Source organism: Varanus komodoensis, unplaced genomic scaffold (genome assembly GCF_004798865.1).
Source record: "Varanus komodoensis strain SLA01 unplaced genomic scaffold, ASM479886v1 scaffold32, whole genome shotgun sequence".
Lineage (NCBI taxonomy): Eukaryota > Metazoa > Chordata > Lepidosauria > Squamata > Varanidae > Varanus > Varanus komodoensis.
The window spans coordinates 935448-962863 of NW_025335798.1; the positions used below are offsets into that span (position 1 = coordinate 935448).

The window sequence follows — 27416 nt, forward strand, 5'->3', positions numbered from 1 at the left end:
TTATCATATTTAGTGCCAAGTCCTTCAGCAGGGATAAGCATGAAAAGGCAGACTGAGGCTCTCCTCCCTAATTTTTCACTTGCTGCCAGGCAGAACTATTTCCCTGAAGTGCTAAAGTTGCAAAGGGAAAATAAAAGCAAAAAAGCAAAACGCGACTAAGTGGATCTAATAGGCCGAGGCAGGGGGTCTGGTCCTAGTGGGGCCCCTTTCAGCTTGAAAAATAAATAAATCTATGAATCTCATCAGTGACTCCATTTTGTCAGACCTTCCAGGAATTAAAATCAACATGCATCTTTTAAGATATCAAGCCCAAGTAATTAATGCTAAACAAAGAAGAGAAATGGCTTCCTCTGAAAAAAGGAAAGTGATACGTTGGGAGTTGCTGGCTATGTAAGCCCCTGAAAACAACGGATGTAGCACCAGTTCATTTAAGTTCCATTGAATTCAATGGATTAGAAGCAGATGCCCTCTTTTTTCAATGAAATAAAATGCAACTTAGATTTGTTGAATTGTAACTGTATTACAATCATCATCCCATCCAACAAGATGGCTAATGCATGCCTTACTACACTTTAACTGGCAGGACACAGTTCGAATTTTCAAACAGGTTTTGGTTGTCACATAGGTAACAAATAGTTCAACACCACTGGTCTGGATATTTTAATTCAGAATGTAACTAGAATGGCCTTAGGAAACCACATTAAAGGTCCATCTTATTCAGGAATCCACTTTCAAACAAGAAATAAGGACTCCTGGAGTTTGGCCCCCAGGATTTGCTAAGCCGAGGCATGCTACTTCGAGTACCTTATTGTGACTATCCTTCTTTTTATGCTCAATTAGCTTGGTAACATGAGGAACAATTTGCTCCTATGTTTCCATGTGTAACTACTTAATCATGTACCAAAAGGTTACCATTCTCATAGAAAATGGAGGTGGTTCCAACAGTGGCTTGATGACACAATATGGATCTGGCCATGACTCCAGAGCGCGAAACAACCAACTTGATCTACATTTCTTCACAGTAGCTTGGTTGTGAAAACTAGCCTTTGAAGTGCTGCTCACAGCAACAGCAGAACCTAGTATGGAATCATTAACCCTGCAGTCCCTCTGAAAGGATGGAAATGCAGCAATTTCATAGAAAGTGATGCTTCTAGAGCCCAGAACTGGAGTTTATACTATATAAGGGTATCTATTCAAAGGGGAAATGGTGGAAGAGTTACAACACCACTTAAGTTCTGAAAGGTGCATTTTCACAGTTTTCCTGGGTCTTACATCATTCTCCCTGCCTCATTTCATCCACCTGTTAGTGATATCCTAACTATATAGCCAAAAGAACTGGCAGGTACTACACATGAACCAAAGCATGCTGCTGAAAATTTTTTGATGTTTAAAAGAAATCAAAGCATCATTGTAATTGCTCTGTTTTATTACAGAAAGTTATCAATCAGGACCTTGTCTGAGGCTGAAGAAGAAACAAACTGGGCAGTTCCTGTTCACCTATTTTCTTTCTTGCTGAGGATTCATGTCATTACTGCTCAGGTGCTTCCACTGTTTGTGCATGAGCCAACTACAACCCACACCACAACAAAGGAGCCCAACAATATTTTTGAGAGAAGGATGGCAGCCTTGGGCAATCACTCTCACTCTCAATAAACATGTCCTAATAGAAACACAGAAACAGAGCAAGTCAGAAGGGTCCTCCCGGGCCATCTAGCCTGACCCCCGGCTCTGCTCACGACATGCCCACCATATGTATGTCCAAAACATGACCTAATGATTAGGTGCTACAGTTACCAGCAGTAATTTGCTCTTACCAGGGGCCTCTATGCCACCTAAAAGCCTAGATTTGGCTACTGTGGACAGGTAAGCAACATTTAACTTTAAAGTTGTAGAGGTGCATCAAATCAGTTATAGCTGTCCACAATGGCATTCACCAGCCATTTAGATCAGAAAAGGTGATTTCTCCCAGTTTCTGTCTTGATCCAAGCATATAAGGAGGTGACATATGATCCTGTCTCTTCTGTCTGCTCTTAAAGGAGCAGTGCCTTCTCTCACTTGCAGGGAGTTTTGGACTAGGAAGAAAACAGCGGAGAAATGCTTCCTGCTATTTCTAACCTTATTCTGTAAGATTTTGCTAGATCTATGAAGGGAGTAGCAATTTTTCTGATTTGCAGAGGAACAGCAAAAATGGGGGAAATGTCTGCTGTTTCTGTCCTTCTCCAAAGCTCTTCTTAAGACCCTGCATCATCTTATAGTCCACTGTATTGGTTAGAGGTCTGGAGGAAGAACAACATTGTTCTGCCATGCAGGAAGTTCTGAAAGAGGAGAGGAATTGCAGGCATTTCTACTGTTTTTTGCAAAGTTCCTGCAAAGCTTTCTTGCAAGTCAGAAAAGTTATTTACTTTTCTGCATGTCCTCTAGCAATAAAGAAGTCTTTTTTTAAAGTTGAGGATTTTTCTTTCATGATGCAGATAAAATTGTAAGATGAGACAGAATATCAGCCAAGCTGACATTCATTTAACTCTAATCACCTGACTTTCTAAATGTATTGAGTCGGAGGTTTTAAAGTCCTATTTTGTACTTGCTGCCAATCATGGCATACAAATCAATGTGAAACAACTGACTGAAAACAACAAGCTTCAAAACAATGGAGTCATCAGATGAGGGTCGTCAGGCAAAATACTGATGGAATCCTCTGCCCTGCCACAGAGCATGCACAGCATGGTATATTCCTGGAACAAGAAACAAAATGTATTTATTTGTGGGGAGTGAGTAGGTTTAAGCATATCTCCTTCCTGAATAATAAATCCACAGTACAGAACTCGGTGTTTCCTGACACAGAGTTGTGATTCATCCCCCCCCCCCGCCGCCCCCCAGCTACAGAGAATGCTGTCTTGGCAGTGCACTGCTTCACTCAGGCTACTGTAGGATATACTGCAAGACTTTTCATGCGCAACAAGAAGTCATTCACATCCTCATTCAACAGAAAGTCGATGAGCCATGTCAGACCTGCCCAGACTCTGAAGTCAACCCCATTAGCTTCTGTACACCCCCATCCCATCCCATCCCCAAATGCATCTTCTTATCATTTACTTTTAGTGCCTGCTAGTAATGCAACATACGCTTTAAATGGTGATTTTGCTGTCATTGCTTAAAGCATTGTGTCTACTTTACAAGGACTTTATCGTAAAGGAAACCATAGCAACTGTTGCTGGCCATTGTCAGGAGCAGCAGGCTCATGAGGGCAGGTAACTGCCCAAGGAGTAGCGGTGGATGAGTCACACCAGCTAGTGAACTCTAAGAGCAGGAATAGTCTCAAAGGGCCAGTAGCTACACAGCAGGAGATGACACAGTTTTACATTAGGGAGGCTGCAACTCCAAATCTGACTAACTCATTAGAGGAAACGTCCTCAATGTGGCACTTTCCAAATGAGGCAGGACAACAACTCCTATCATCCCCAGCTACCAGGGTGCTGTCTGGGGAATTAAGGGAGTTGCACCCCAACACATCTGGAGTGTTTCAGGGTGTGATAGCATCGTTACAGCCCGGCTTACTCTCCCAAGGATGGAAGAAGAAACTGAACACCCTCTCAGCCAATGAAGGACATGTGTGGAACAGCCAAGAACCCAGTCTGCTCTGCTCTTTCTCAACTGGTACAAAGTGGTTAATTGCATGCTTGCCCCTTTACTCGGTTTGTAAAATTGCAGGATAATACCCTCAATCCTCTATGCCAGGGCTGGGCAGACTACATTATGAAGGGTTTACTCTTTTGCTTTTGTTTTTTAACTAGAACCTCAAGGTCTATCAACCACAACCAAATGTGGAAAGGTGGCTAAAGGGAAGGGATACTTTTGTACATTTAGAATAAAAGTTCCATGTGCCTCTGCCCATGAAGTTTTTAGAACCAGATCTGAGTTCACACTACTTTCCTGTATTCTGCAGAAGACAATCCAATATGCTTGCCTTCTTGTGAAAATGCACAGCATCGCACAATAGGCATACTGGCAAAGAGAAAGCCAACAGAAAAATAAGACTGGATAGTTCATGAAAGAAGGACAACCCCTTACAATCTATCACCACCATTTAAAACAAGCTTCCACCAAGATGTGTGTTTAGGCTTGCTTAACTCTCAGGTCCACAGAGTTGTTTCAGCAAACATCATCCTTCACAGTTTAAAGGCAGAAAGAAATGTGCACTATTCTTAACCAGCCTTCCCCAGCCTATCAGGTTCTAACAGAAGATCAGAATTTGGATACCAGAACTGCGATCTACTAAAAACACATGTACTCTGCAGTAGGTAATATGAAAATCAATGAGCCTTAGTTCCAAATAAATAGATTCATGATCAGGAGATAAGAATCCACATCTTCAACTTCTGGAATAATTTATTAATAACTTCAGTGCAAATATAAGCACAGTCCATACCTTCAAATAACCTAAAGCTTTTCTTTTCCATTCAGTATAGATAATATATACACAGTCAGACCCTCCAATTTCTGAAGAACAAACTATAAGTAATAGCAATGCAACCTCTGGAGCATGTTCTTCAGAGACTTCAATCCACAAACATGCTAGAAACATACATGCGTCCTTTAGATTCTTTTCTCCCAAAGAGATGGGATCTTTTGTTTTACAATGAGATGCTTCACAATTCTATGCATAGTTCCACTTTGTTCAGTCCCAGGTAAGTATGCAAAGGATTCCAGCCTAGGTCTACAAAAATTTCTTGAACCTTAGTGGCGCAGAAGCTTCAAAGTTAAAAACAAAAACAAAACAAAAAAGAAGCAAACCAGTTAAAGAGCACCAGTAAAGGTTATAAGAGCTTTACCTGGTAATCGTCCACTACACTGAAAGTATACTCATGCTTGGCTATCACGTGGTGACAGTCCTTACATACATCTGTAAAGGAAACCAAGAGACGTAAAAGAACATCAGCCTGCGAGGCAACACCATTTCAAGTCAGTCATTCTAGTATTAGTCCAGTCATCTTCATGCCCTGAAACAGACTTGCGGAAAGCAAAGCCCCTGTTTAAAAAGATAGGCAGGAGTCTAACTACAAATTTTAGATGAACTATGCAAAAACTTATTTGGAGTACTTAGTCATACTCCTCACTGGGTGCTCACAACTTCCATTTCCCTTCCCCATTAATCCTTTTTGCTACTACACTTACTCCCCTTTTACTATCACTGCTAGTATCTTGTGTGAAAGGAAAGGAGGAGATAAGCTATGTGTATGGTGCTGCCATAGCACTGCATTCTGTTCCTCCCATGAGAAACAAGACCCTGTGACAGCTGAAGCAGCAACGGAGGAAAGAAAATGGGAACAAGAGATTTGATAGACATGGTAACGCAGACTTGAGGAACAATATAGAAAGATTATAGTCATTTAAAAGTAAATTATAAGGTATTAACCTGGTATTTAAGGCTTGTAAACTAGGCACCAGCTGCCAACTTTCAACACTGGGATGCCACCACTGAAAAACATCTCCTTTACAGTTACTTAGCATATTCCCAATCGGGCAGGGATGGGAAACTGGTATTCTTCCAGATGTTGTTGTACTGCAACTCCCAGAACCTCTGGCCATGCTAGCTGGGGTAGATGGGAGTTGGGGTTCAACATAATCTGGAAAGCCACAAGTTCTCCACCCCTGTGAAAAGGGAGGCACTTGGAGCAGGAACTCAGCAAACTATCTTAAGACATAGGTAGGTTGTACCTGCTCTTATTGCCCGATCACAGTTGCTACATTAGGAGTAAGCAACTCAGGGCCCTGCATATGTTCTTGGTCTACAATTCACATCAGTCCTAGCCTATTTATTTATTTGCTGCACTTGTAGGCCACACCACATAGCCGTGAGGCTCTCTGGGCAGCTTACATTCCATTCCATTTGTTTATTGTTATTGGTCAAACAGTGAATAACAAACTAATAAAATTAAACAGTAAGCATGATAAAAATCAGCATTTACATAATAGTAATTGAAATTATCAATTTAAAAACAATCCTATGAGTAAAAGTGTCTGGCAATGAAAATTCTTTTAACATGGCAGTAGCATCTATAAAACCTATAAAATAACCATTATTAACAAAACCAACTCTACTTTCTCACCAAAATAATTACGGAAGAATGTTTTCCATTGACATCTAAATGTAAAAAGGGAAGGTGCCTGGTGGGTCTCAATACAAAGGGTGTTCCACAGATGCAATGCTATTACAGAAAAGCCCCTTCTCCTCACCACTTCCCCCTTTATTTCATTGGGGGGAGGAATTTGAAGACCAACAACTGAAGTCCTCAATTATCAGGCCGGGACATATGGAAATGCATTCCCTCAGATATCCTGGATAAAATGGGGCCCTGTGGAACTTCACAGCACAAAGGCCATGGTGCAGAGTGGTAGTCTACCAGTACCACCATCTGGAGCAAGGGATTTACTATGAAAACATACCGGCTGCATGGTTATTGGTAAGACAAAGGGATCGAAAATGGTATGGAAGAAAAACCTGAATTGCACTATGAGCTCAGAAAATGAGCTGTGATATTTTCTAAGGCCTCTCCCATGAAGCCAACTCATGCAGAGTGAGAGGTAAAGATGGTATGTTACCCAGAAAAGCAGAGCTATGTGAATCCCAGTTGCTAGAAGAATGGAGGCCCCAGGAGCACCTAGCTGCATATGTGGTGACATACTTAGGCAAAGGTTTGGAGATCAGGCCACCAGTGAGGTTACACAACAGGACACAACTCATGAATAAGTCATAATGTGCTTCTACTTGTAAACATTTTCTGGATAGCAACTTAGTCATAGCTACTAACTAGAAACCAGCAAATACACTTTCTCTTATCATATGGAAAAAGAAAATTTGGGTCCTTGCATTAGAAGAGATACTCACTTAACCCCTTTGGGAAAGAAACCTAAGAAGATGAACAGAAACAGACACTTTTGACAGATCCGGTATCCATTTACTTTCTTTGATAAGGCTGAAAGAATACACCGTCAACCTCCCAAACACAGAGTACTATATGGAATGATCTATTAGCATGTTGACAGACAAGTTTATCAGATAATTCAGCTTGTACCAAATAAAAATCGTGAATGCTCAGAAAACAGTAGACATTGACTTACGTACAATGTATTTAAGCCTGTTACAGTTGACTATTACATGCTCATTCCTATGCTAAATACATGGCTATTTGATTTAGGTTTTGAGAAATTAGGCAATTAACCAAAAATCCTATGCATGTTTGCTCACCAATAAGTCCCACTATATTCACTGGCATTTATTCTCAGGTAACTGCATTGCAAACTTTCACTGCTGTCAACACAATTTTATGCAGAGTTTATTAAGAAAACTAGGGCTTCACCTTTTTACATCTAAGGCTGGAATACTCTGTATAATACTTAACTTTAAAAGGCCATTTTTTCCCTAGTGACACTCACCTGTTCATCCAAGAGAACAACTACTCTATTTTTTCACTGCAATTGTCCCAAAAGATGGCAGTAGTATGCATTACAATTCTAAGCAATTTCACTGGATTTTATCACATGCAATCTTCTAAAGCATCTCAACAGAGATGAGAACAATGAGGACAGGAACTATTATTGGATGCTACAGGAAATGAATAAGGACTGGACCAGCAGCCTGAAGAGAAACAAAAAGGAAAGGAGCACAGAATGTCTGCCTACAAGTGACCACAATTACCAGAAGATCTAGATATGGAGTTACACTTACAAGAGAGAATTGGTATTTTCATCACCTGTGGACTATATCCTATTTCACATGAGCATGCTTCTGCCCATGCAGCAAGCTTTCCCTTTCCTTTCCTTTCCTCCTCACGGTGTTCCCCCGACCCCATCTCTTGCTAAGGACAGCCCAACCCTCCAAAAGAGATTTGGGGTATGGGTAGAGGAATGCAGGAGAAGAGGGAATCCATTCCACCACTGATGCCTGTTCTGCTGAATAGATATCATTGGATACAATCCAGTATCCTGAAAGGTACTGTGTAAGTAACCTGTGACAGTGAGTCATTACCATCTATTTTTAAAGTGTTAAAATGTACTTTTTAAAGTCACCCAACAATGAAAGCATCTCTAGACTTATTTCATTTTCATCCATATTCCACAAAGAATTCTGAAATAAGACTCCAAAACTTTGAAGATGTCCTCACTAACAGTAAGAGAGTTTAGATTCCTTACGATCATAAGTGATTATTTCCTCTCCATCATCTTCTTCTGTTGCTCTGTTTGTTATCATCACAAAATCCCTCTTTTTGCATTGATTGCAACCTACATAGTTCATCAAGTATGACCCATTCTCCAAGCAGGTGTTACCCTAAAACAGTCAGAAAAGGAAAAAGCTTGTGATGCAACAGTACATTCTTTATAACATGGCTTCATTTAATAGTCAAACTACATGTTATATGTGCCATAAGAATCCCACACAATATAATTTCTCTTTTGTCATCTTCTCAGGCATAGGGGTGATTTGGATTGGAATCTAACCTTTTGGTGCCACACTGATTCTCTGATATCTCATCTGGACAGCTGCCCCTTGCCTGTTCAAAGGGGTAAAAGATGCACCATCCCCTCTATATAAAATATGTCCCTCCCAAAATGTCAAACCATTATTTGGTGCATCAGAAGCAGCACAACCTCTCCCTGTTAGGGTGGAGGAGAATCTATTCCAGCTGGGGAAGCCTTTGAAAGCTGTTACATATACAACCTTCAGCTGTAAAGGGCTTCATTTATTAAATGTATAACTTACCTTTCTACCACAAATGGTGCTCAAGACAGTTAATAAAATGACATAAAATGCAATTATTACAATCAAAAACATATGTACAAATTAGCTAAAATACTAAATAAAATAAAATAAAAAGCACCCACCAGTTAAAACCTGTTTCAGCAAACTGCTATGTCAGCTTAGAGGCCTGCAGAAAGTCATCAGGGATGGAGCTAGCCTGACCTTCTTTGGTAAGAAGTTCCAGAGCTTAGGAGCGGCCACTGCAAAGGCCCTCTTATGTGTTTCCACCAAATGTGCCTCCAGTGATGACATGACAGAGTCTCCTGAGGATCTTAAAAACTAGGGAGGCTCATGCTGGAGAACAGCTTTCAATTAGACTGGTCCCAAGCTATGTAGCACTGAATAGGTCATAAATGGAATTCTGAACTGTACCTGGAAACAGTGTGGGAAAGAAAGGCTGTTTTAAGGAGGGCAAGAGGGAATGCTATGCATCTGTGTGTGTGCTCCCATGCCACCACCATTTGCAGCTCTTGGGGACGATAAGGTTACCTATACCTGCCCTGTATAAATTCTTCTGCCAGCTTCTGTCAGTCATGGAATTTAATGGCACACATTTTGTGCTGTAAGTTTCCCTCTCTACAGCTAATTGCAGCTTTGGAAACAGGAGGGTCTAGAGCTGTAACAGGAATAAAGCCATGCAAATGTCTTTATTCACATGGAGGGATGGGTAGAGACCTGTTCTCCCCTGCAGAGGAAGGCAGGACACACTCCAATGGAGCAAAGCTCAGAGAACCAAGGTTCCATTTAGATGCCAGGAAGCACTTCCTGACAGTCAGGACCCCGAGGGTGTGGAATGGGCTTCCACGAGAGGTCGTTGAGGCCCCATCGGTGCGGGTGTTCAAGGACAGGCTGGACATGCACATGGTGGGCATGTCGTGAGCGGAGCTGGCTGGAGCTGGGGATCAGACTAGATGGCCCAGGAGACCCCTTCTAACTCGCTCTGTTTCTATGTTTCTAAATGGCCCCAAACTGCACTTTAAGAAGGACATACACATGGAAGATTTCTATCATGGAACTGCTATGTAACATCTAGTTTGGCCCTAAAGTGATACAAAAATTGTTATGAGCATGCGCTGAATCTCTCTAGTTCAGATTTCATGAATACTGAGTGGGCTTAAGCAAGCTACTGTCTCAGCAGTTTCTCTCCTGCGTGCCCCCCCCCCCACTGGGCCGGTGGGGCTAATACTGCAAAAACTGAGCTGATACATACAGGGTGCAATCCAATGCAAGAGAAAAAAATCAGAACTCCCAGCATGCCACAGCCATGCTTTGAACTATATGGCTTTTTCTGTCTAAGCATAACACAGGATTGTGTCCTTAAATATTAAAACCTGCCATTGGTTTATCACCTGCAAGCTCTAGCCCTAGGCATTTACTGTGTTTAGCAATAAGTATTTTCTAGATTTTTTTCCACCAATATTTTAAATAATTTGAAATAAGATTCAGTGTGTCCTGAGTACATGTACTTTTAGTTTTAGATATAGAAACACCATTCAAGCCCTTTTAATAATAAATCTCATATACTGTATGTGTACTTCCCATGTAGTTGCTTAAGCAGCAGCCATAATTTACACTTCTATAATCTTGCCAGATAACATTATTGTGCAGTTAAAAATACAACAAACACAAAAACTGCTGCACCCAGCATTGTATCCAAGATGTTGCTAACTAACATCACTATTTTTAGAAAGAGGAAACTTCCAAGCCCACATCAAGTTCCTTTGATATCAAAGTACCACCATAACTATTCCACCTACTGAAAAGGAAAGGCCTATAAATAAACCTTCCGCAAGAAATGCCTAGGAATTAAGTACCTGTGCCCCATAGACAGGAAATAGGTGTTACAGCTGCCATTCAACATGTTGTAATTCACTACTCCAGTTAAGTAGGGTTAATTCTTCTCATCAATGGCTACTAGTTCTGACAGTTAGATGCTACCTCAAGTATCACAGATGTTATTTCTATGTACATCAGTTACTGGGGAACACGACAAGGTGCTGTTGCACTCTTGTCTTGCTTGCGAGTTTTCCGTGGGCAGCTGGTTGGCCACTGCATAAGCACAAAGCTGGACTAGATGAGCCAGCAGGCTGATTCAGAATGGCATTTACGCTGTTACTTCCATTCCCCAACGGTTCTTACCCAGGGGATCAGATTTCCTATGTTAAGAACTTCTAAGGAGCAGAGCTAGCTGGGAAAGGCGGCTTTACTCTGCTTCTTCCTTTTTGACTCCCAGCCTCGCCTATGTAAGAATTGACTACAGATACCCGGAGAAGATTAAGGAATAGCGGAGGCCGAGCCACGCTCATGTTTATCCCAGTCGGAATAGCAGAAAGCTTCGCGATGGTTCTGGAGCATTCAACAGAGTAAGAACAACCGGGAGTAGGGAAGCACACGCGCAATCGCCCTCCTTTCTCCGCGACCCAGCGGGGCCCGGCCACGAAGAGGCGAGCCACCCGCTTACCCGAACCGGGTACTCCGTCTTCACGCAACCGCCGCACATGTTGCCCCCGCGGTGCTATTTCCTGGGTCTTGCGTGTCCGGTGACGTCACACTCCACGCGAGACAGTGAAAGAAAACAAACGAGACTTGTTCGACTCGCCTCCAGGCGCGCTGGAGGGACGGGTCTGGGCTGTGGGCGTAGCCTGTCGCCCAAAGAGGCGGGGATTAGGGGGCGCGGCTTGCAGGTATGTGGAAGATGACGTAATTCCTCAGGCGTGCTACGCTATAGGTGGGTAGCCGTAAGAAGGCGCTATTTCAAAGATTTCTTTTTACTCCAGTTGTTCGCGGGCGTATGCGAATCCTCTTTTCCTGGCTACGATCTTAAGCACTCTTATTCCAAGCAGGTCTCATTTAAAGATCATGCTGTTTGGGAATCCTGGGAGGTATAGGATTGTTTCCTTCAGTTTAAACATGCATAGCATTGTGGCAAACTGCTTACTTTTGTTTGGATTGGACCTATTATTTAAGTTGCAGGGTTAAAATAGCAACAACAAATTTTTTATTGGGCTTCTTTCGAAGCCAGTCAGCAAAATATATGATGCAAATTATATATCTATAAATAAATAAACTTATAGGTACTATAACACTAATAATATTTCGTGTCCCTAGACTGTAATTAATTGTGATGACCATATTGACTATGCTAGCCTTTCCCAACCTATGTTGTACTACAACTCCCAGCATCTCCCAGTCAGCCACACATTTGAAGAAAATTTGATTGAGGAAGACTGGCCTATAGAATAGATGACCAACTCAAACACACTTCTAGTATTCTTTAAATTCCTATAAAGGCAATATTCGTGGAGTCTATAACCAGGCTGAGTAAAACTTTTACCTTAGATCTGCCTGCACTAGGAAGTCAAGCATCTTAATGGTATATTCTAAAATTTTCTATTCTAAAATATTGTAAATGCTGAAAGAGTGGGGTGAAATAATGCTGTTTTGATTTGATGACTTGGTAGCTTCTTTCCAGTGGTTTTCAATTTTTAATTACCTTTTCCTCCCAAATGTTTTTTGCTTTAAGTGGAGTTTCCTGAAGCAATTGCAGCACCCCAGCCAGACCCTTGATGAGATTCACAGATGTTCACAGAGTCCAACTAAGACATTCAGTGCCAGATATTAATTAAGCAAAACCAAGTCAGGCAAATCAGAATGCTGAGATTTTAAGCATCCAAATGCTTGGTTTGAGGTTGGTTGGTCACAGTTATTTCTTAAGGGAATTCTATTCAGTAGTTCAAATTAAATTATGTTGATAATTATGGAACAGCAGATTAGTTTTTCTGAAGAATTATCCATCTTTAAGTGATTTGTGTGGAAAGTGACATAATAATCAGAGATCCATGCAGGGGTGATAAAACAAGATAGGCCAACATTCACACCAGCAGTTGAGACGGAATGTCAGTTATGTGACACATTTTGGGAATGAATGTAGTGAGCAAGGCTCTGTACTTTAGGCAGATCCTCAGATTCTGCTTTGCATACTGAAGGTCCTGGGTTTAATCCTTGACATGTCTAAAATAAGGCTGGAAACAACCCTTCCTGAAACTCTGGGTAGTCACTTTGCCACCATTATGTGTGCTTTATTTGTCCTAAGGCTCTGATTCTCATATGATGGAATTTTAAGTCCGTGGGACTGTCACAGAACAGATGAGGATAGCATTTTTGAGACTGCTTAAAGCTATATTCTTTACCTTATCTTAGCTGTGAATTTGGCTTTAAGTATTCTGAGTAGCAGATCTATCTTTAGTAACTAGCATAGTAATATTGCAATTCTATAATACCTCCACAGAAGTAGGCTCTATTAGTTTCTGTGAGGTAAGTAGATATAGGTTGCAGCCTAGGAGGGCAAGTTTCATGCTATCAACTGAGATGAAGACATATGTGCAATCCAGTTTCACACACATTTACTCAAAAAAATAAGGCTTTGTTAAATGGGGCTTGGCTCCAAGTGAGTATGCATAGCAGTCCTGCCCTACCTTCAGTATAAAAGATAATGAAGTGTATGACAAAGTACAAATACTTGTACACACATGTATGTATCTGTTATTTAACTGAAAATGACTGTGCTTCCTTAAGGCTTGATGAAGTGGTTCAAGACATTTGATGGTAGTGTTCTGAAATATCACCATAAAACTGAACTAAATGCCATTTTTGAAGTGTTTCTGACATTTTGTGCTTTGTACACCAGGTTGTATGTAAGAGGCTAGAGTCATTAATATTAGCAAAAAGCCTATTTCTAACTGTAGTTGCAGTACAGCAACAAATCAAAAGTCATAAAAGTTATGAAGTTGATTAAAATGTCTAGAATAGCATTTGAAGCTTGACAATAGTTTCTGCAATACCCTCAGTTTTGCTGAGCAGCAAATACAGCTTAGCTTTCCCAGATAGCTTCAGAGCAAGGGCAGAATAAAATTTTTTACAACTAATTGTAAAAAAAATGGTTAAGGAGGGGTGAGAAGCAAAAACAAAAGGTGACAAATAGGGTCAGATTCTGAATGTAATTACTGAATGACTATCATGCAGAGATAAGAACTATTACAATGGTCAGTGAAAATAAAGGGAGGAGAACAACAACAACAAAAGGAAGTCTGAGATACCTCTTTCAGAAGAAGAAATCAAAGGGAAATTCAAATTGAGATTAGGAATGCTGAAAGACCCACATGGGAACATACTGTCTAACCAGGATAAAATAAAGTAGGGAAAATATATGGGGGAAAACTATACAGAAAGGATAAAAGGATACCCTGAAGAATTAGAGTATGAGCATATCTGATAGTGCAATAGAAGGAATAAAGCACTCAGTGGAAGGAATAAATAAAGTAGAGTACCAAAAGAACTATTTCAAAATGCAGAGACTGATTCAGTCTAAATCCTAACAAGACTATGCCAACAAATATGGACAACAAAACAATGGCACACAGACTGGAAACATTCAATATACATTTCAGTCCCCAAGAAAGGAGATGCCAAGGGGTGCAGCAACTATAGGACTTTTGTACTGATTTCCTGTTCAAACAAAATGATACTTAAGGTGCTGCAACAAAGAATTTTACCCCATATGGAGCAAAAAATAGCTGACTTTCAAGTTGGATTCTGAAAAGGAATCTATATGAAAAGGAATCTATGACTAAGGTTCATGTCACAAATGTACATTTGCTATTGGAATGTACCAAAGAAGTTCAGAGGATCAGTCTATGCTGTTTAGATTACAGCAAAGGCTTTAACTGTTCAGATTATGAGAAGCTATGGATGATCCTGAAAGAAATGAGTATGCTTCAGCACTTGATTGGCCTGATGTGTAAACCTGTATCATGGACAAGAAGCTACATTTAGGAAAAAATAAGGAGAAACAGAAAGGTTTCCCATAGGCAAGGGTGTCACACAATGGTGTATTTTATCTCCTCATCTGTTCAATCTGTATACAGAACATATAAGGAAAGCTGAATTAGGATCAGAGGAAGAAAAAATGAAAATTAGTGGGAGACAAATCAATAATTTAAGATATGCAGACAATACCGTATTACTAGCAGAAAACAACAATAAATTAAGCTTACTCCTAAGGAAAGTGAACAAGTGCAAAAGCAGGACTACAACTGAAACTCATGACTACAAAAGGGTTGTTAGTTATGAAGTTGCATTTGGCCCATCGCAACCCCATGGAGAACATTCCTCCAGGCTCTCCTATCTTCCACCATCACCCGGAGTGCACCTGAGCTCACACCGACTGCTTCAGTGACTCCATCTAGCCACCTCATTCTCTGCCGTCCCCTTCTTCTTTTGCCATCTATTGTTCCCAGCATTAGGCTCTTCTCCAGTGAGTCCTTCCTTCTCATTTGGTGGCCAAAGTATTTGAGTCTCACAAAAGAATTACACAACTTTAATGCCAACAGTGAAGAAATTGAAATTGTGAAAGATTTTGCATACTTTGGCTTAAGCATCAGTTTAGACATAAACAGCAGTCTAAACATTAGAAGACTGAAACTTGGAAGGGCAACAATGCAGGAACCAGAAAAAATAATCAAGTATAAAGATGTTTCACTGGAGAACAAGACCAGGATCATCCACACTACTGTATTACCAATAACTATGATGTTGTTGTTAGTTGCAAAGTCATGTCTGACCCATCGCGACCCCATGGACAACATTCCTCCAGGCACCAATAACTATATATTGGTGTGAAAGTTGGGCAGTGAAGAAAGCTGACTGGAAGAAAATTGATGTATTTGAAACATTGTGCTGGAAAACAACATTGCAAATACCAAGACCTGACTGAAAGAAGAACAAATGGCTTCTGAATCAAATCAAGTCAAAAGTTTCCTTGGAAGCAAAAAAAGAGAAAACTGAGGCTGTCCTACTTCAGGCACATTATGAGAAGGCAAGACACATCGGATAAAACCATAATGGTAGGGAATGACAAAAGCAGCAGCAAAGGACCAAATATGAGATGAAGTGATTTCATCAAGGAAGAGTTTGAGCTTGTAAGAGCTGAGCAGGACTGTCAAGGAGAGGAAATTTTGGAGGGCATTCATTCATAGGATTGCCATAAGTCAGAGATGGCTTGACAGCTTGTGACAACAACAATTAAAACATACTTCTCATCAGATTCAGCCTTACCAGATTTTGCTTGCTATGAACACAAAATAGCTCCAGTTCAGAGCATGTGCATGTTGACTTGTTTCTTTTGTAAAAATGAATAATGCTCACAGCACCACCCAGTATGTGGATCACTTCTTTATTTATTGCATTTCTTGAACTACCCTGGGAATTTGAATGGAAAGGTAGAAAAATCTATAAAAAAGCAAGTATATGTCTCTCTCCTTCTAGTGAATGGAAAAGTGAACTTAAACATCAAGGACCTTCCTAATGGGGTGTCCCCAGATAAGCACAAATGTTCAGAAGAGGAGTCACCATTAATAGTTTTCTTTTGAGATTTATAGTTCAGTTCTTTCCTAACTCATTTAATTATACTTGTATGGAGATTAACCTATATAATTTAAAAACTCTTTCCTCACCTGTGGGTGTTAGGCCCAGCTTTGCTGTCCTCATTTTTTGACTAGAACATGTGATGCAGAGAGCTGTTCACATGTTAAAGAAGCACATGTACACATTGACATTTGTGTTGAAATTGTACAAATCCTTTGCAGACCCTCTGTATTGGTATAGCCAGGATTACCAGAAATGGGACCCCTTTGGCTGCAGAGCTCCAAGATGTTTCCTGTGACATCTTGGCCAGAAATTGCCGATTTCAATTTTGCATGGTTTATTTCAGTTTGGTGAAAAAAATAAAATGGGGCAGTATAACAAGAATGAATCAATCAATCAATCAACCTGTATGCTATGCAAGAAGCCTGAATTAAGAAAGGTAGAATCAGTGAAACTTTAAAATTGGGCAGAAATGAGACAAACTGAATCTTAAACTCAGGATGCAGAAGTGCAACACTACTAGTATAAGAGAGAAACAAAAGAAACAGCCTACATTAGATCCATAAAGGAATCAACTTGGAGAAAAGACGAGTGATTCTATGCCACTAATATTAACTATGCAGATCCAGTACATAGTTCTGACAGTGAGTATACTTTAAAAATGGAATCTTGAGGCAGATCTTATTGGACATTAGTGCTAATGTAAATTATGCCTTGGCATATGGGCTCTCTAGCAAAATGTTAGTAGTGTTTACTGGTATGAAGGATTTTCTATGGAAACCTGTTGCACCAGTAAATTCAACTGATGTGTTAAAGTTCCCTTACACTAAAGCAAAGTAATTTATATTAGCACTAAAATCTGACTAGAAAACATCAATGTAGAAAATGCTCCCTTTTATCAATAGTGCACTAAAATCTGAATAAAGCTCTGTGTACATTAAAAAATATTTATATATGTCCCAAACATTTCCCCAAAAGCCAGCAATAGTCAGCATAGTGACTGTGTTCATCGGGGACCACTTGATAAATAGGAAATGTGGAATAGAGGGAATTTTATCAAGTCTGTGATAGGTAGCCATACATGGGGCTTGTATTATTGATTATCCACAATGAATTAGACAGTCTTGTGTGTTTCTGAGTTACGAATAGGAAATGAATTTCTATCTGAATTTGATTAGGCCTTAATTTTGTTAGGCTTTGCAAAGAAGTAATATTATTAAAGAAGGTTTAATTCACTGCTAAAATGCTGGAATGTTTCTTAGTTACAAGGTTTAAAGAGGGAAAGTTGAAAAAGTTTTAAGGATTTGTTGGATTTCCATCCCCCTTCCTTCAAGTCCAGAAATACATTTCAGTTGACTGCTTTGAAAAAGTTGGTGTTAATATAATATTGGCTGTAATTCTACTGATTTTTAATCCTCTCAGTATTCAGCATTCTATTAAGTATCCATGTAACATATTGGGATGGAAGGGAATGACAAAGTGGCCTGCTGTATCCTATGAATTCTTGCCCTGAGAAGACATTAGTTTTCCCATATTTGTTGTTTTAAATAGGCATTGATCGCTCAAAAGTTTGCCTTTGAAAAAATGAAATCTACCAATGTTATAACCGAGCAAATATTTATTGTACACATAGTTTTGTTTCTTATACGGAGCTTTCAGTTGTAATCAGGAGCGTTAACGCCCAAGTAAAGGAATACCCATGTGTGTATGTTGTTTTTGCTGTTGCGGACTCGAAAATCAAGCAATTAGGCAATGGCTGAAATTGCCGCCGATCACTTGGTACATCTTTCTTCAACCAATAGCCGGTACCTAACTTTCTTTAGGCGAACGAGATTTGCTGGTTCGGAGAAGGCGCTAGAGTTACTATGGTCAGCAATCCTGCTGCAACCAGGATCGGGCCCCGAGGATCGTCCCCCCAGCAGTTGCAAAGTGAATAAATCGCGCGCTCTCCTTTTCTGCTTGCTCACTTCACTGGATAGAGTTCTCTAGATATGGAGTATTTTTCAGTCACCGGCAGCGCCCCTTATAGTTTTGTTCTGCAGAAATGCTACTGCGCCTGCGGTAGCGACCGTTTTATTTGCAGGCTGAGGTGATCTGTACCTTCTTTTGCTGCTGCTGCTGTTATTGTGGTAGCGTGTTCGTTCGTATGCGGAACGGGTTACTTATGTGAGCTCTTTCCTCTCAAGCAAACGAGAGCGCAAGCTTCACCGACGTCATCCTGACCTGGGACCTGCAGGTCAAGAAAAGCTACCAGGGGCCTGGCGACAAATGCAGGGCGCCCGCCACACCGCTCGCGATCTCGTCAGTTTTTTCCACTTAACTGAGGAAAAAAGCGGGAAAGATGGAAGTAATGAAATATCGCCCAGGAGGGCGGGAACGCCAGCATCGCAATAGGATTTGTCAAGAAATGGGACTATTTTCAGGCATTCGGACGAGCAGTCAACTGAGGTGGGCACTCGGCTAATTCAAATAGCCCCGTGAAGAGTATGCAGCAGCAGAATCAGTTGTTTGGCCGTGTGGGCTTTAGGCGTCGAAGGAGCCACAACCCTCCCCGTCGGCCACCTAAAACGAAGCGGCGCTCGGTCTTGCGAGAGGCGTGAACAGGGGCCAAACGCAGCTCTGCCTCCCGCCTGTCCTTCCAGTCATTAGCCGAGGGCAGTGCAAACGGTCCCCTCCGTACCGTAGGAGCAATGCTTCAGCCCGCTTGGTGGCACACAGTTCTCCCGCGCTCACTTTGACATTCATCCCGCCTGCGTGAGAGGAGGCTGGTGTCATTCTGGGGCTGTTTCCCTTCTTGTGCCCCCCCCCCCCATTTTCGTATTTGGTTGCAGGCTGGAGCGTGGCTTTTTGCCTCACGCTTGGGGCAGTCTTGGGGGCTTGGCGGCCCTTGTGAGTTCCCTGCTCGACTCGCCCTGGGTGTGGCCCGGTCCTAGGAGCTTCTCGAGCGGCCGGGCAGCGCTAGCGCAGCGGCCAGTACTGACGGCTGCTGCGCTGGGCATCGGCAGGTGCCGCTGCTGGCGCTGGCCTGGGGGGGCCGCTGTGCTGCATTGCAGGGCAAGCGCCTCCTCCTCCTCGCTCAAGCGCCTCCTCCCTCTTTTCCCTCCCCCTGAGGGAGCGGGACTATCTGGGCCGGGCAGCAGAGCCGTCCCTGGGCAGGAATGTCCCTGCTTGGACAGATAATGTTATTTATATCGCCGGCTGGCAGGGCGGCTCCGCTCCGCGCTCCCAGGACCACACCAGCCCCCTTGGGGCTCTGTCTCGCCGCTGCCTAGCGCCCGATGCTCCTGCCGCCGCCGCCGCCCTAGCCAGGTGAGTCAGTGAGGCAGTCCAGCCAGAGAGAAGCGCAGCTGGGCTCTTGAGGGATGGAGTCGTGCAGGTGGTGGGGCGGGGTGAGGGCGGTGTTTTCCTAGACTAGAGGTTGTGATGTCGCAGGCATCCCTCTCCTGAGCAGGTTACTGTAGCCTATTTATAGCGGCGTGCGCGCCTTGTAGGGAGAAAGAGCGAAGGGCAGTATAAGAGAGAAAGAGGGCCGGTTCTTAATTGCCCCCTTCGAAGAGGTTGGAAACTAGGAGTTGGACCATGAAGGAGGAGTTAGATTCTCGACTGCTCCCTACATCCGAAATGATGTTGAGGGGAAGAGCTCGGAAAAGGCAAAGTTATGAGTTTTCCTCTGTGTGAATCAGCCTCTTGCAATATCGTTTAACCAGTCCGTTCCTATGAGCAGCGCACCTGGAAATGGGTTCTTGGAAGAGAGTACTAAGATCATTATGACGGGTAACCTTTCCCAAACTCTTGACTATACCTCCAAGGGCCAGGTGCTATACTGATGGGTGATAAAGGCATAATTGTGATCCGTTGTGAGCTGCAAGGCAGCTTGCTTAAATTTAGCCTGTGTTCCTGTTTCGGTTTTGCTTTTTAAAAAAATGGGTGTGTTGTGACACCTTTAAGACCAACAACTGTTTTGTGCCACAATATTATGTAGTTTTTGCTGCTATTGACTAAGGGGTTGTACCTTCTTGAATTTGCGTCTTATATGGATGCTCCCTAGAGCCTCATTAGACTTGTGAGTTAATGCTGCCCATTGTATAGGTGTATATCCCAAACCTGGAAGGGAGCTGTAGGTGATGCAATCTTGTGTCCTGTTACCCATTTGTGATGCTTGATTCCTGAATTTCAATAGTGGGGTGTCTTTGTTTTGAGGAAAATCAGCAATTGTCAAGACTGCGTGTAGTATGGGCTAATATAAACAAGTTGTAGTAGTTTTGTGTCATTCAGTGGATGCAAACATGAGGTTGCTTTGCATGTAAATATAGATTTCTTCATTCACTTTCATAAAAGGTGTTTACAGATAAGGTAAGGGCAGAGCCTCCTGTCATTTTGTTACATAAAACCAATTAAAATGAGTCTGTTTTCAGCATGCCACTGTTTCCTCTTTTTGCACATGACAGAGCTCTTTATCTCTGTATACCTGAATGTGGTAAGGTAATATTTTGTTGGCTGGATTTCTAACTCCTTTTATTAGTCTTAATAATAAGTGTAAGTACAGAAACTGAAGTTGCAAGTTATATCCCCACCCCCACCCCCCGCACAATCCAACGCAGTAGCAGGATGAGATTATTTTGTAAATCGTGTGCTGTGAAGAGAATTGAGATGTGAATTCAAGAATGAATATTCTGGTTGCAGGCTGAAGCCTAGGATATTATCTTTACTTGTGGTATGCATAGTTTATGAGGCGTTGTCTTAATGTGCTGTATGGTTTAGTACTTGTGTGTGTATACACACACACATTGTTCATTCTGAAGGGTTTGGATTTCTTTATAGTATCTCCAGTGTACAGGACAGCAGAGCCTTGAAATTTACAAATAATGGACAAAGAGTATTTGACTGGTTTGGCCTGCAGGGGAATCAAGTGTTACAACTTCTGTCTGTTTATGTGTACTGATGTGACAGATACTAGTGTAGGCCATAGGACTGAATCAGTGTTGACTCTGAGCATTTTCAGCCTGCGAATTATAGTTCTGTACTTCTTATATGATAATATAGACATGTTCCCGCTTGGGATATCTTTTAAAAAATATTTTAGAGAGGATATATGGAATTTTGGTTGATCTTAATGTGGTTATTTCCTGATAGTAGATTTTAGGTGCTTTTCACATGGACAAGCACTGCTATCTTTTGTTTTTGGAGGGGTGATTAGATAAATATTAATAACTTTTGATATAGCTAATATATTCAGTAAACTTGAGTATAAGATAACCTAGGCTCAGTATGATATGGTTTATGGATGTTTCATGAATTTCACTGTTAACAGTTTAATCCTATTTATGTTTACTCATTAGAATGTTCAACTGAACTAATAGGTAAATTTGGGATTGTAGCTTTGGATTGTGATTGTAAAGGCAAAACAATTAGTGAGGATAGTGAGACTTGCTCCTATGCAAATGTGATTTGGGTAAAGAACTGAGTCACATATGCCCGAATTAATGGATTATATTAATTGAGCTTTAGGTTGATCGTTGTTATTTCATTACATTTATACTCTACCCATTTTATTCTTGTGAGGAATTCAAGGTGGCTTACATAGCCCTCCACTCTTATTTTGTCCTCACAACAGCAACCCTGTGAGGTGGGTTATGCTGAGATGGAGTGACTGGCCCAAAGTCATCCAGTGAAGCTCATGGCCAAGTGGAAATAGAATTTGGATCTCTTGGTTCCCCAGTCCAACCACCGCAGCACATTGGTTCTTATCATGTGGTGTGTGGCTTAACACAAACTGAAAAATGGAAGAAGTCTTTCTCTTAATGTGCATTAGCTTTAGCTCTGTTTTTTATGAAACTGTGTTGTTATAGAGGTCTGTGTCCAGCACAGGAGTGCATCTACTTTGTACCTCTATCACCTGTAGGTAGCCATCAAGAATTTTTCTTGCAAAAGTTACAGAATCCATCTCTTTTTTTGGGTGGGGGGATTTAGTCATAGTCTGAAGAAGATAGTATGAAGGCTTTTCACACAGTCTTTTACAACATATTTTTCTTGAAAAAATATATAGTTAAAAAAAGGAGATCCAGCAGTAAGGCTATTTCTAATTCCCCAGCTCCATCAGCAAGGGAAACTTAGAACCAGAGCGAGTCAGAAGGGGCCTCCTGGGCCATCTAGTCTGACCCCTGGCTCAGGCCGGCTCCACTCAGGACATGTTCACCATGTGCATGTCTAGCCTATCCTTGAACACCCTCACTGATGGGGCCTCAACCACCTCCCGTGGAAGCCCATTCCATACCCTCGGGGTCCTAACTGTCAGGAAGTGCTTCCTGGCATCCAAATGGAACCTTGGCTCCCTGAGCTTTGCTCCGTTGGAACGCGTCCTGCCTTCCTCTGCAGGGGAGAACAGGTCTCTACACTTCTTCATGTGACATCCCCTCACATACCTGTATGTCACCCAACAGGTCCAACAAAACAAAATAGCTTAAGTGATGTTCAGTGCCCAATTCATGCATAAACTTCATTTTAGGGGGAAGACAATTATCAATGTTTAGCAATATAGAAATAGTAGGATAGTTTGCTGGTTGTGAATCGTGTTCATTATTCTTCACTATGTTAGAAGGTAGAAAGAAAACAGCAGTTTATAGATGAAAGTTATAGGATTTTTGTGTGTGAAGTCCTTTCCTTGTTAGCCTAAATAGTCTTTAAGCCTTAACAGTAGTTAGTGGTAGACTCTTGTATCTCAGAAGGCTGTACTATTATTAGCTTCTTTTTTTCTTTCTAGTACCACCTGTGTATGACATGCCTGAACCATCCTTAGTTCTTACACTTTGATCTTTTTAGTGCTGGTTTCACAGCCTCCCTGCAACCCATTCATAATGTCCAGACCAACCTCCTTTGCCAAGGCCATCTTGCTCCCTTCGCAGTAAGAACTAAGTGCCACCATCTGCCTGTTAGCCCGTCTGTCTTGACACAATCTAATCCAGCATCTTGATGTTGTTTCTCATTTAAATCCTCTACTCATTTGTTTGTTACCTATAAAATAGCCCTGTATATCCAGTTGTCCCCCAAATACCATGTGCCACATGAGGCGATACATTAACATTCCCCCAAACCCTGGCAGACAACAGGCACATGAGGAATTGGCATTCCTGCTGTTTTGCCTCTTCTAGTGGTACTGCTGTGACTGGCAAGGAGGACTGCCAAGGTTCCTGACTGTGACTGGAATGGATTTTTGGCCTTAAGTGATTGTTACAAAACAAAGGTCCATTTTATATCTGCCATTTCTCCATGAAAGGAAAAAGCATCAGACATTATGTTTTCTTAAATGGAAAGTGCTCAAACATGTAGGTTAGCAATGTATGCTTATATCCCACCCTAAGAGAAAATAAGAAGGAAACACCACTTAACGTTTCTAGTTCAGTATTATCCACTCTAACTACAGAAGCTCTTTGGGGTTTCAGGCAGTCCCTGTTGTCTGATATTTATTAATTGGAGATGTCAGGGATCAAATTCTGGGATGCTATGTATTTGAACTACATTTCCTCCCTCTGAGGAACTCAGTGCAGTACATACAGTGTGCCGTATCAGACTAAAACAGTTAGTAAATAGTTATTTGGGACCAAAAGCTGTTTATTTTGGATTGTTTTTTACTGGATATTTCATGTGTTTGGTAAGCTCTGCCTCTAGTCTCAAACTTTAGCTTTGAGTCCCATGCAATAATCCATCAGACTGGGGTGGGATGGCATGCAGTGTAATTCAATATATTTCATATGTGTCGTTATCCATATGTACCTGCCATATGAACCTTCTGGAGCAGAAGTCCTTCTTCAGGAGCTATCATTGAATGAGATCAGAAGGGTGGGATATAAAAGCTTTAAATAAAATAAAATAAAACCACTCTGTTACTCTGAAGAACAATTTTTGGACTAGGACACAGATACATGTATGATATTTTTCTTTGATTTTGTTATGATTACATTTGTATTTTATTAATGGTAAGAAAGTTCACATTTCTTGGTATAATATAGTTTTCAGTTATCAAAAACCATCGTCTCAAAATCCTAAGTTGCATCTCTTACACACCTCCAGGTTTCCCTTTTATCTCCCACAAATGCATACAGCTCCCCTACCTAATTCAGTAGTGTTTGTAGTTTAATCAGCATAGGATTTCTGTGCTGTTCATTGTATACTGGCATTGGTTTAGTTTGTGGTCACCTGCTGTGGGGATGGTATAAATTGGTGTCCTGCAACAGCAGGAAGTTAGGGGTTTGGACTCGATGGCCTTCATGGCCCTTTCCAACTGTACTAATATTCTATTCTATAAATGAGCTATCTGACCTCTGAAATTACTCTGTGCTGATTTTGCCTGTCTGTTGTGCCAATGGTGTACCAAGTTCTAGTTTTTGAAGTTCCCCTTTATTAATCTAGCTGTTAGTATGAAAGAACGCTCACTAATGTGTAAAAGTAGTTAAGAATTAATAGTACAAAAGGTTTCTGATCTTGATGTGAAGGCTCTGGATTATGGAGGGGCCATACTCTCTGTCATGTCAGGCTTGCTAGGTTTGATGCTATATCTTTCTGCTTATATTTGAAATGAACTTACTCCATCCACTTGCTCTATGCAGCATCTAAAAGCATTTCGGTGTCCAGTTCCTCCCTTACCCTTCTCTATAGTACTCATTTTTACAAAGAGAAATTAAATCATTCCATCATAGTTTTCTTTAATGAAATGGTATATATAGTCTTCACTTTAATATTTTTAGAACTGGACAAGCTAAATGAATTAAAGTTTTAATATATGCTATTAGCAGACTTTAACCATTGTAGTTACTTTTTTGAATACCCTCTGTTTGGAACACAGAAAAATATATATTTTTCTCATAACTATCACACCAATGCTGTAAATTTTGAACTTGTTTATGTTCTAATTATTTTAATACAATCAGAGACCACTTCATTCTCTTTAACTGTATCACTGCATTGAAAATTCACATTCAATTTTTTGCCCACAATGAAATCAGTTGATTGTGTTGTAAATTCCCTGATATTCTTTTGGTTTAATAAATCATCTCTGTGCATATGTACTGATAGTTAGCTATAACACAACTATGTAGTTCTACCAGATTCATCTTCACAATTGTTTGAACTGTTGTGTGTCATACAAGCACAAATATAAATATAGAGGTAAAACTTGAGTTAATCTTCCATGGAATTTAGTTTAAAATCTTTTATTGCAGGATTTCAGTGTAAACTGAAGCCCTTATCGGTTGAAGATCTCTGTGTGAAATGTTTGAGCAGTGTTTATTAAAGTCTCAGAGGTTCACATAATGGACTACATGTTCTCATGGAGTCGAATTTTCCTTGCCACAATTCTACTAACCTTACCTGCCTGTTCTGAGGCACAAACTTGGATCTAAATCTGCCTTGCTAGTAGCAAAAGCACCATTTCCTATCTTGCAGAAGAGGATTGCATGGTGACCACACATTTAAATAAATTATTCCATTTGAACTCTTGCATACATTTTGTACATCTACTATCTCAAAATGTTTTACTGGTTCGTAGTTTTTGTATGTTAGAGTAGTATTTATTCACCATGTTTGCCATGTTGTATCACAACTCCCAATATATTTTGACACTACCATGTGAGAAGTCTTCAGCTACTGCTTGTGTAAGTTCATAGAACAGTACAATTGCTTTTTCACCTTCTGCTCATTGTTCATTGAGCACAATTAGATGTTTGGTGGGCAGGCGGGTGGGGGTGGGTAGGGGGAGGAATATGCAAATCCTGTAGAAACTCAATATTTTCAAAATAAATCAGTTCTGCATAAGTAGTATTATTTTGTGTTTTTCTGTAGCATGGATGTTGCATTTCTTTACCTGGCTTTATGCTATTTATGGTGGGCTGTATGGACAAGTACCAAGAACCTTCAAACTGCTGTGCTTAAGATTTGCTGATTTCAGGTACACTGTACTTGTGGATTTCACATGAAGAATTTGGCTTAAGGATAAGTGTTCATAAAAAGTACAGGGTTATCTGATTCCTGACCATATTCAGAATTCTTCTTGAATCTTGGAAGAATTGAGTGCTTTGTTTCTCTTTACTTTTGCAGTTATCTCTTCTGAAAGGGTGGACAAAGAGACCCATTTGTTAGCATGCTGCTGTGAGCATGTTCGTTCAGGATCTTCCTTTCAGTTCTTGATGTTATTGATTGTTCTTTGGCAGTTATTCAGAGCTCTCCTATTATTATATTAGGTTTCTAAAACCAACCAGCTAAATAGCATCTAAAATGGGTGGGGAACTTGTGGCCCTCTAGAAGTTGCTGTTCTCCACTCCCATCATCCCTGACCAATGGCTATGTTGTCTGGGGCGGATGGAAACTAGAGTTCAACAACATCTAGAAGGCAACAAGTCCCTGGTCTAAAGCCACATCCTGATACATCTTTAACCCTGAAATGAGCTGCTATCAAAAACAAAAGCTCTGTACCACTTTAGAAAATGGTTAAACTTGGGGTTTCTCTTAAGAAAAAGGTAATTCCACAGCTGAAGATCAGCCACCGAAAATGGCTTTGAATATGCTCTTGCTATTCTAATTTGGCATGTGGATGGTTAGGAGGATGCTTTTGGCTGAATTTAAAAATGATAATGAAACAGAGCAGAGTTTGAGTATGATTCTACTGACACAAGGAACTAGATCTCACCAGTTATTTGTATCAAGCTGGGCAAACAACCTGTGCTGTAGGAACTACCCCCCTGGATATGTGTGAATCTTAAGGGGACAAATACATTTGACTCCAAAAACGGAATTCCGCTAGCCATTCTGATGAGATTCTAATATAATATAAAACAAGGAAGTTGGTAGCACTGACATTTTTGTGTACAGCAGGGAAAATTTCCAAGGCATTTTGTGTTTGCGTGATGTTTATTTTATGTAACTGTCATCTATTTTTAGTTTAAGATGTATGTGGAGCATTCGTGTGTGTTCCGTGCTGTTGCAGATTAATTGACACAGGACACTCCACTCTGTATGTCTTTTTGGAATGTACTGAATGTAGGTTAGAATTACAATATCCATTTTGCAGTTGGTTTGCTCCTAAGAAACCGTTCTGTGTATTAACTGTTCTGAGCCCAATGTTTGCATTGCCTATTTCTACTAATGCTTAATGGGCATTGTCTGCTAAATTAATACTTACCCTGGCATTACACTGTAGTAGTGCAGT

The 27416-nt window shown here is 40.9% G+C and overlaps 2 protein-coding genes across 3 annotated transcripts in view; one reads left to right on the top strand and one right to left on the bottom strand.

Annotated features, from left to right (window-relative positions):
• Positions 1-1408: 1408 nt before the first annotated feature.
• Positions 1409-11382, bottom strand: CHURC1 (churchill domain containing 1). Its single transcript, XM_044438256.1, has 4 exons — positions 11259-11382; positions 8191-8326; positions 4830-4900; positions 1409-2732 (listed from the first exon to the last, which is right to left on the bottom strand). The coding sequence occupies exons 1-4, from the start codon at positions 11295-11297 to the stop codon at positions 2640-2642; spliced, it is 339 nt and encodes a 112-aa protein (XP_044294191.1). The 5' UTR covers positions 11298-11382; the 3' UTR covers positions 1409-2639.
• An 8010-nt stretch (positions 11383-19392) lies between these two features.
• The window catches only part of SPTB (spectrin beta, erythrocytic), a 128183-nt gene continuing 120159 nt past the window's right edge, over positions 19393-27416 (top strand). For both annotated transcript variants that reach the window (XM_044438242.1, XM_044438241.1), the window contains exon 1: positions 19393-19528. The gene's annotated coding sequence lies outside the window, so the exon portion shown is untranslated. The remainder of the gene's footprint in view (positions 19529-27416) is intronic.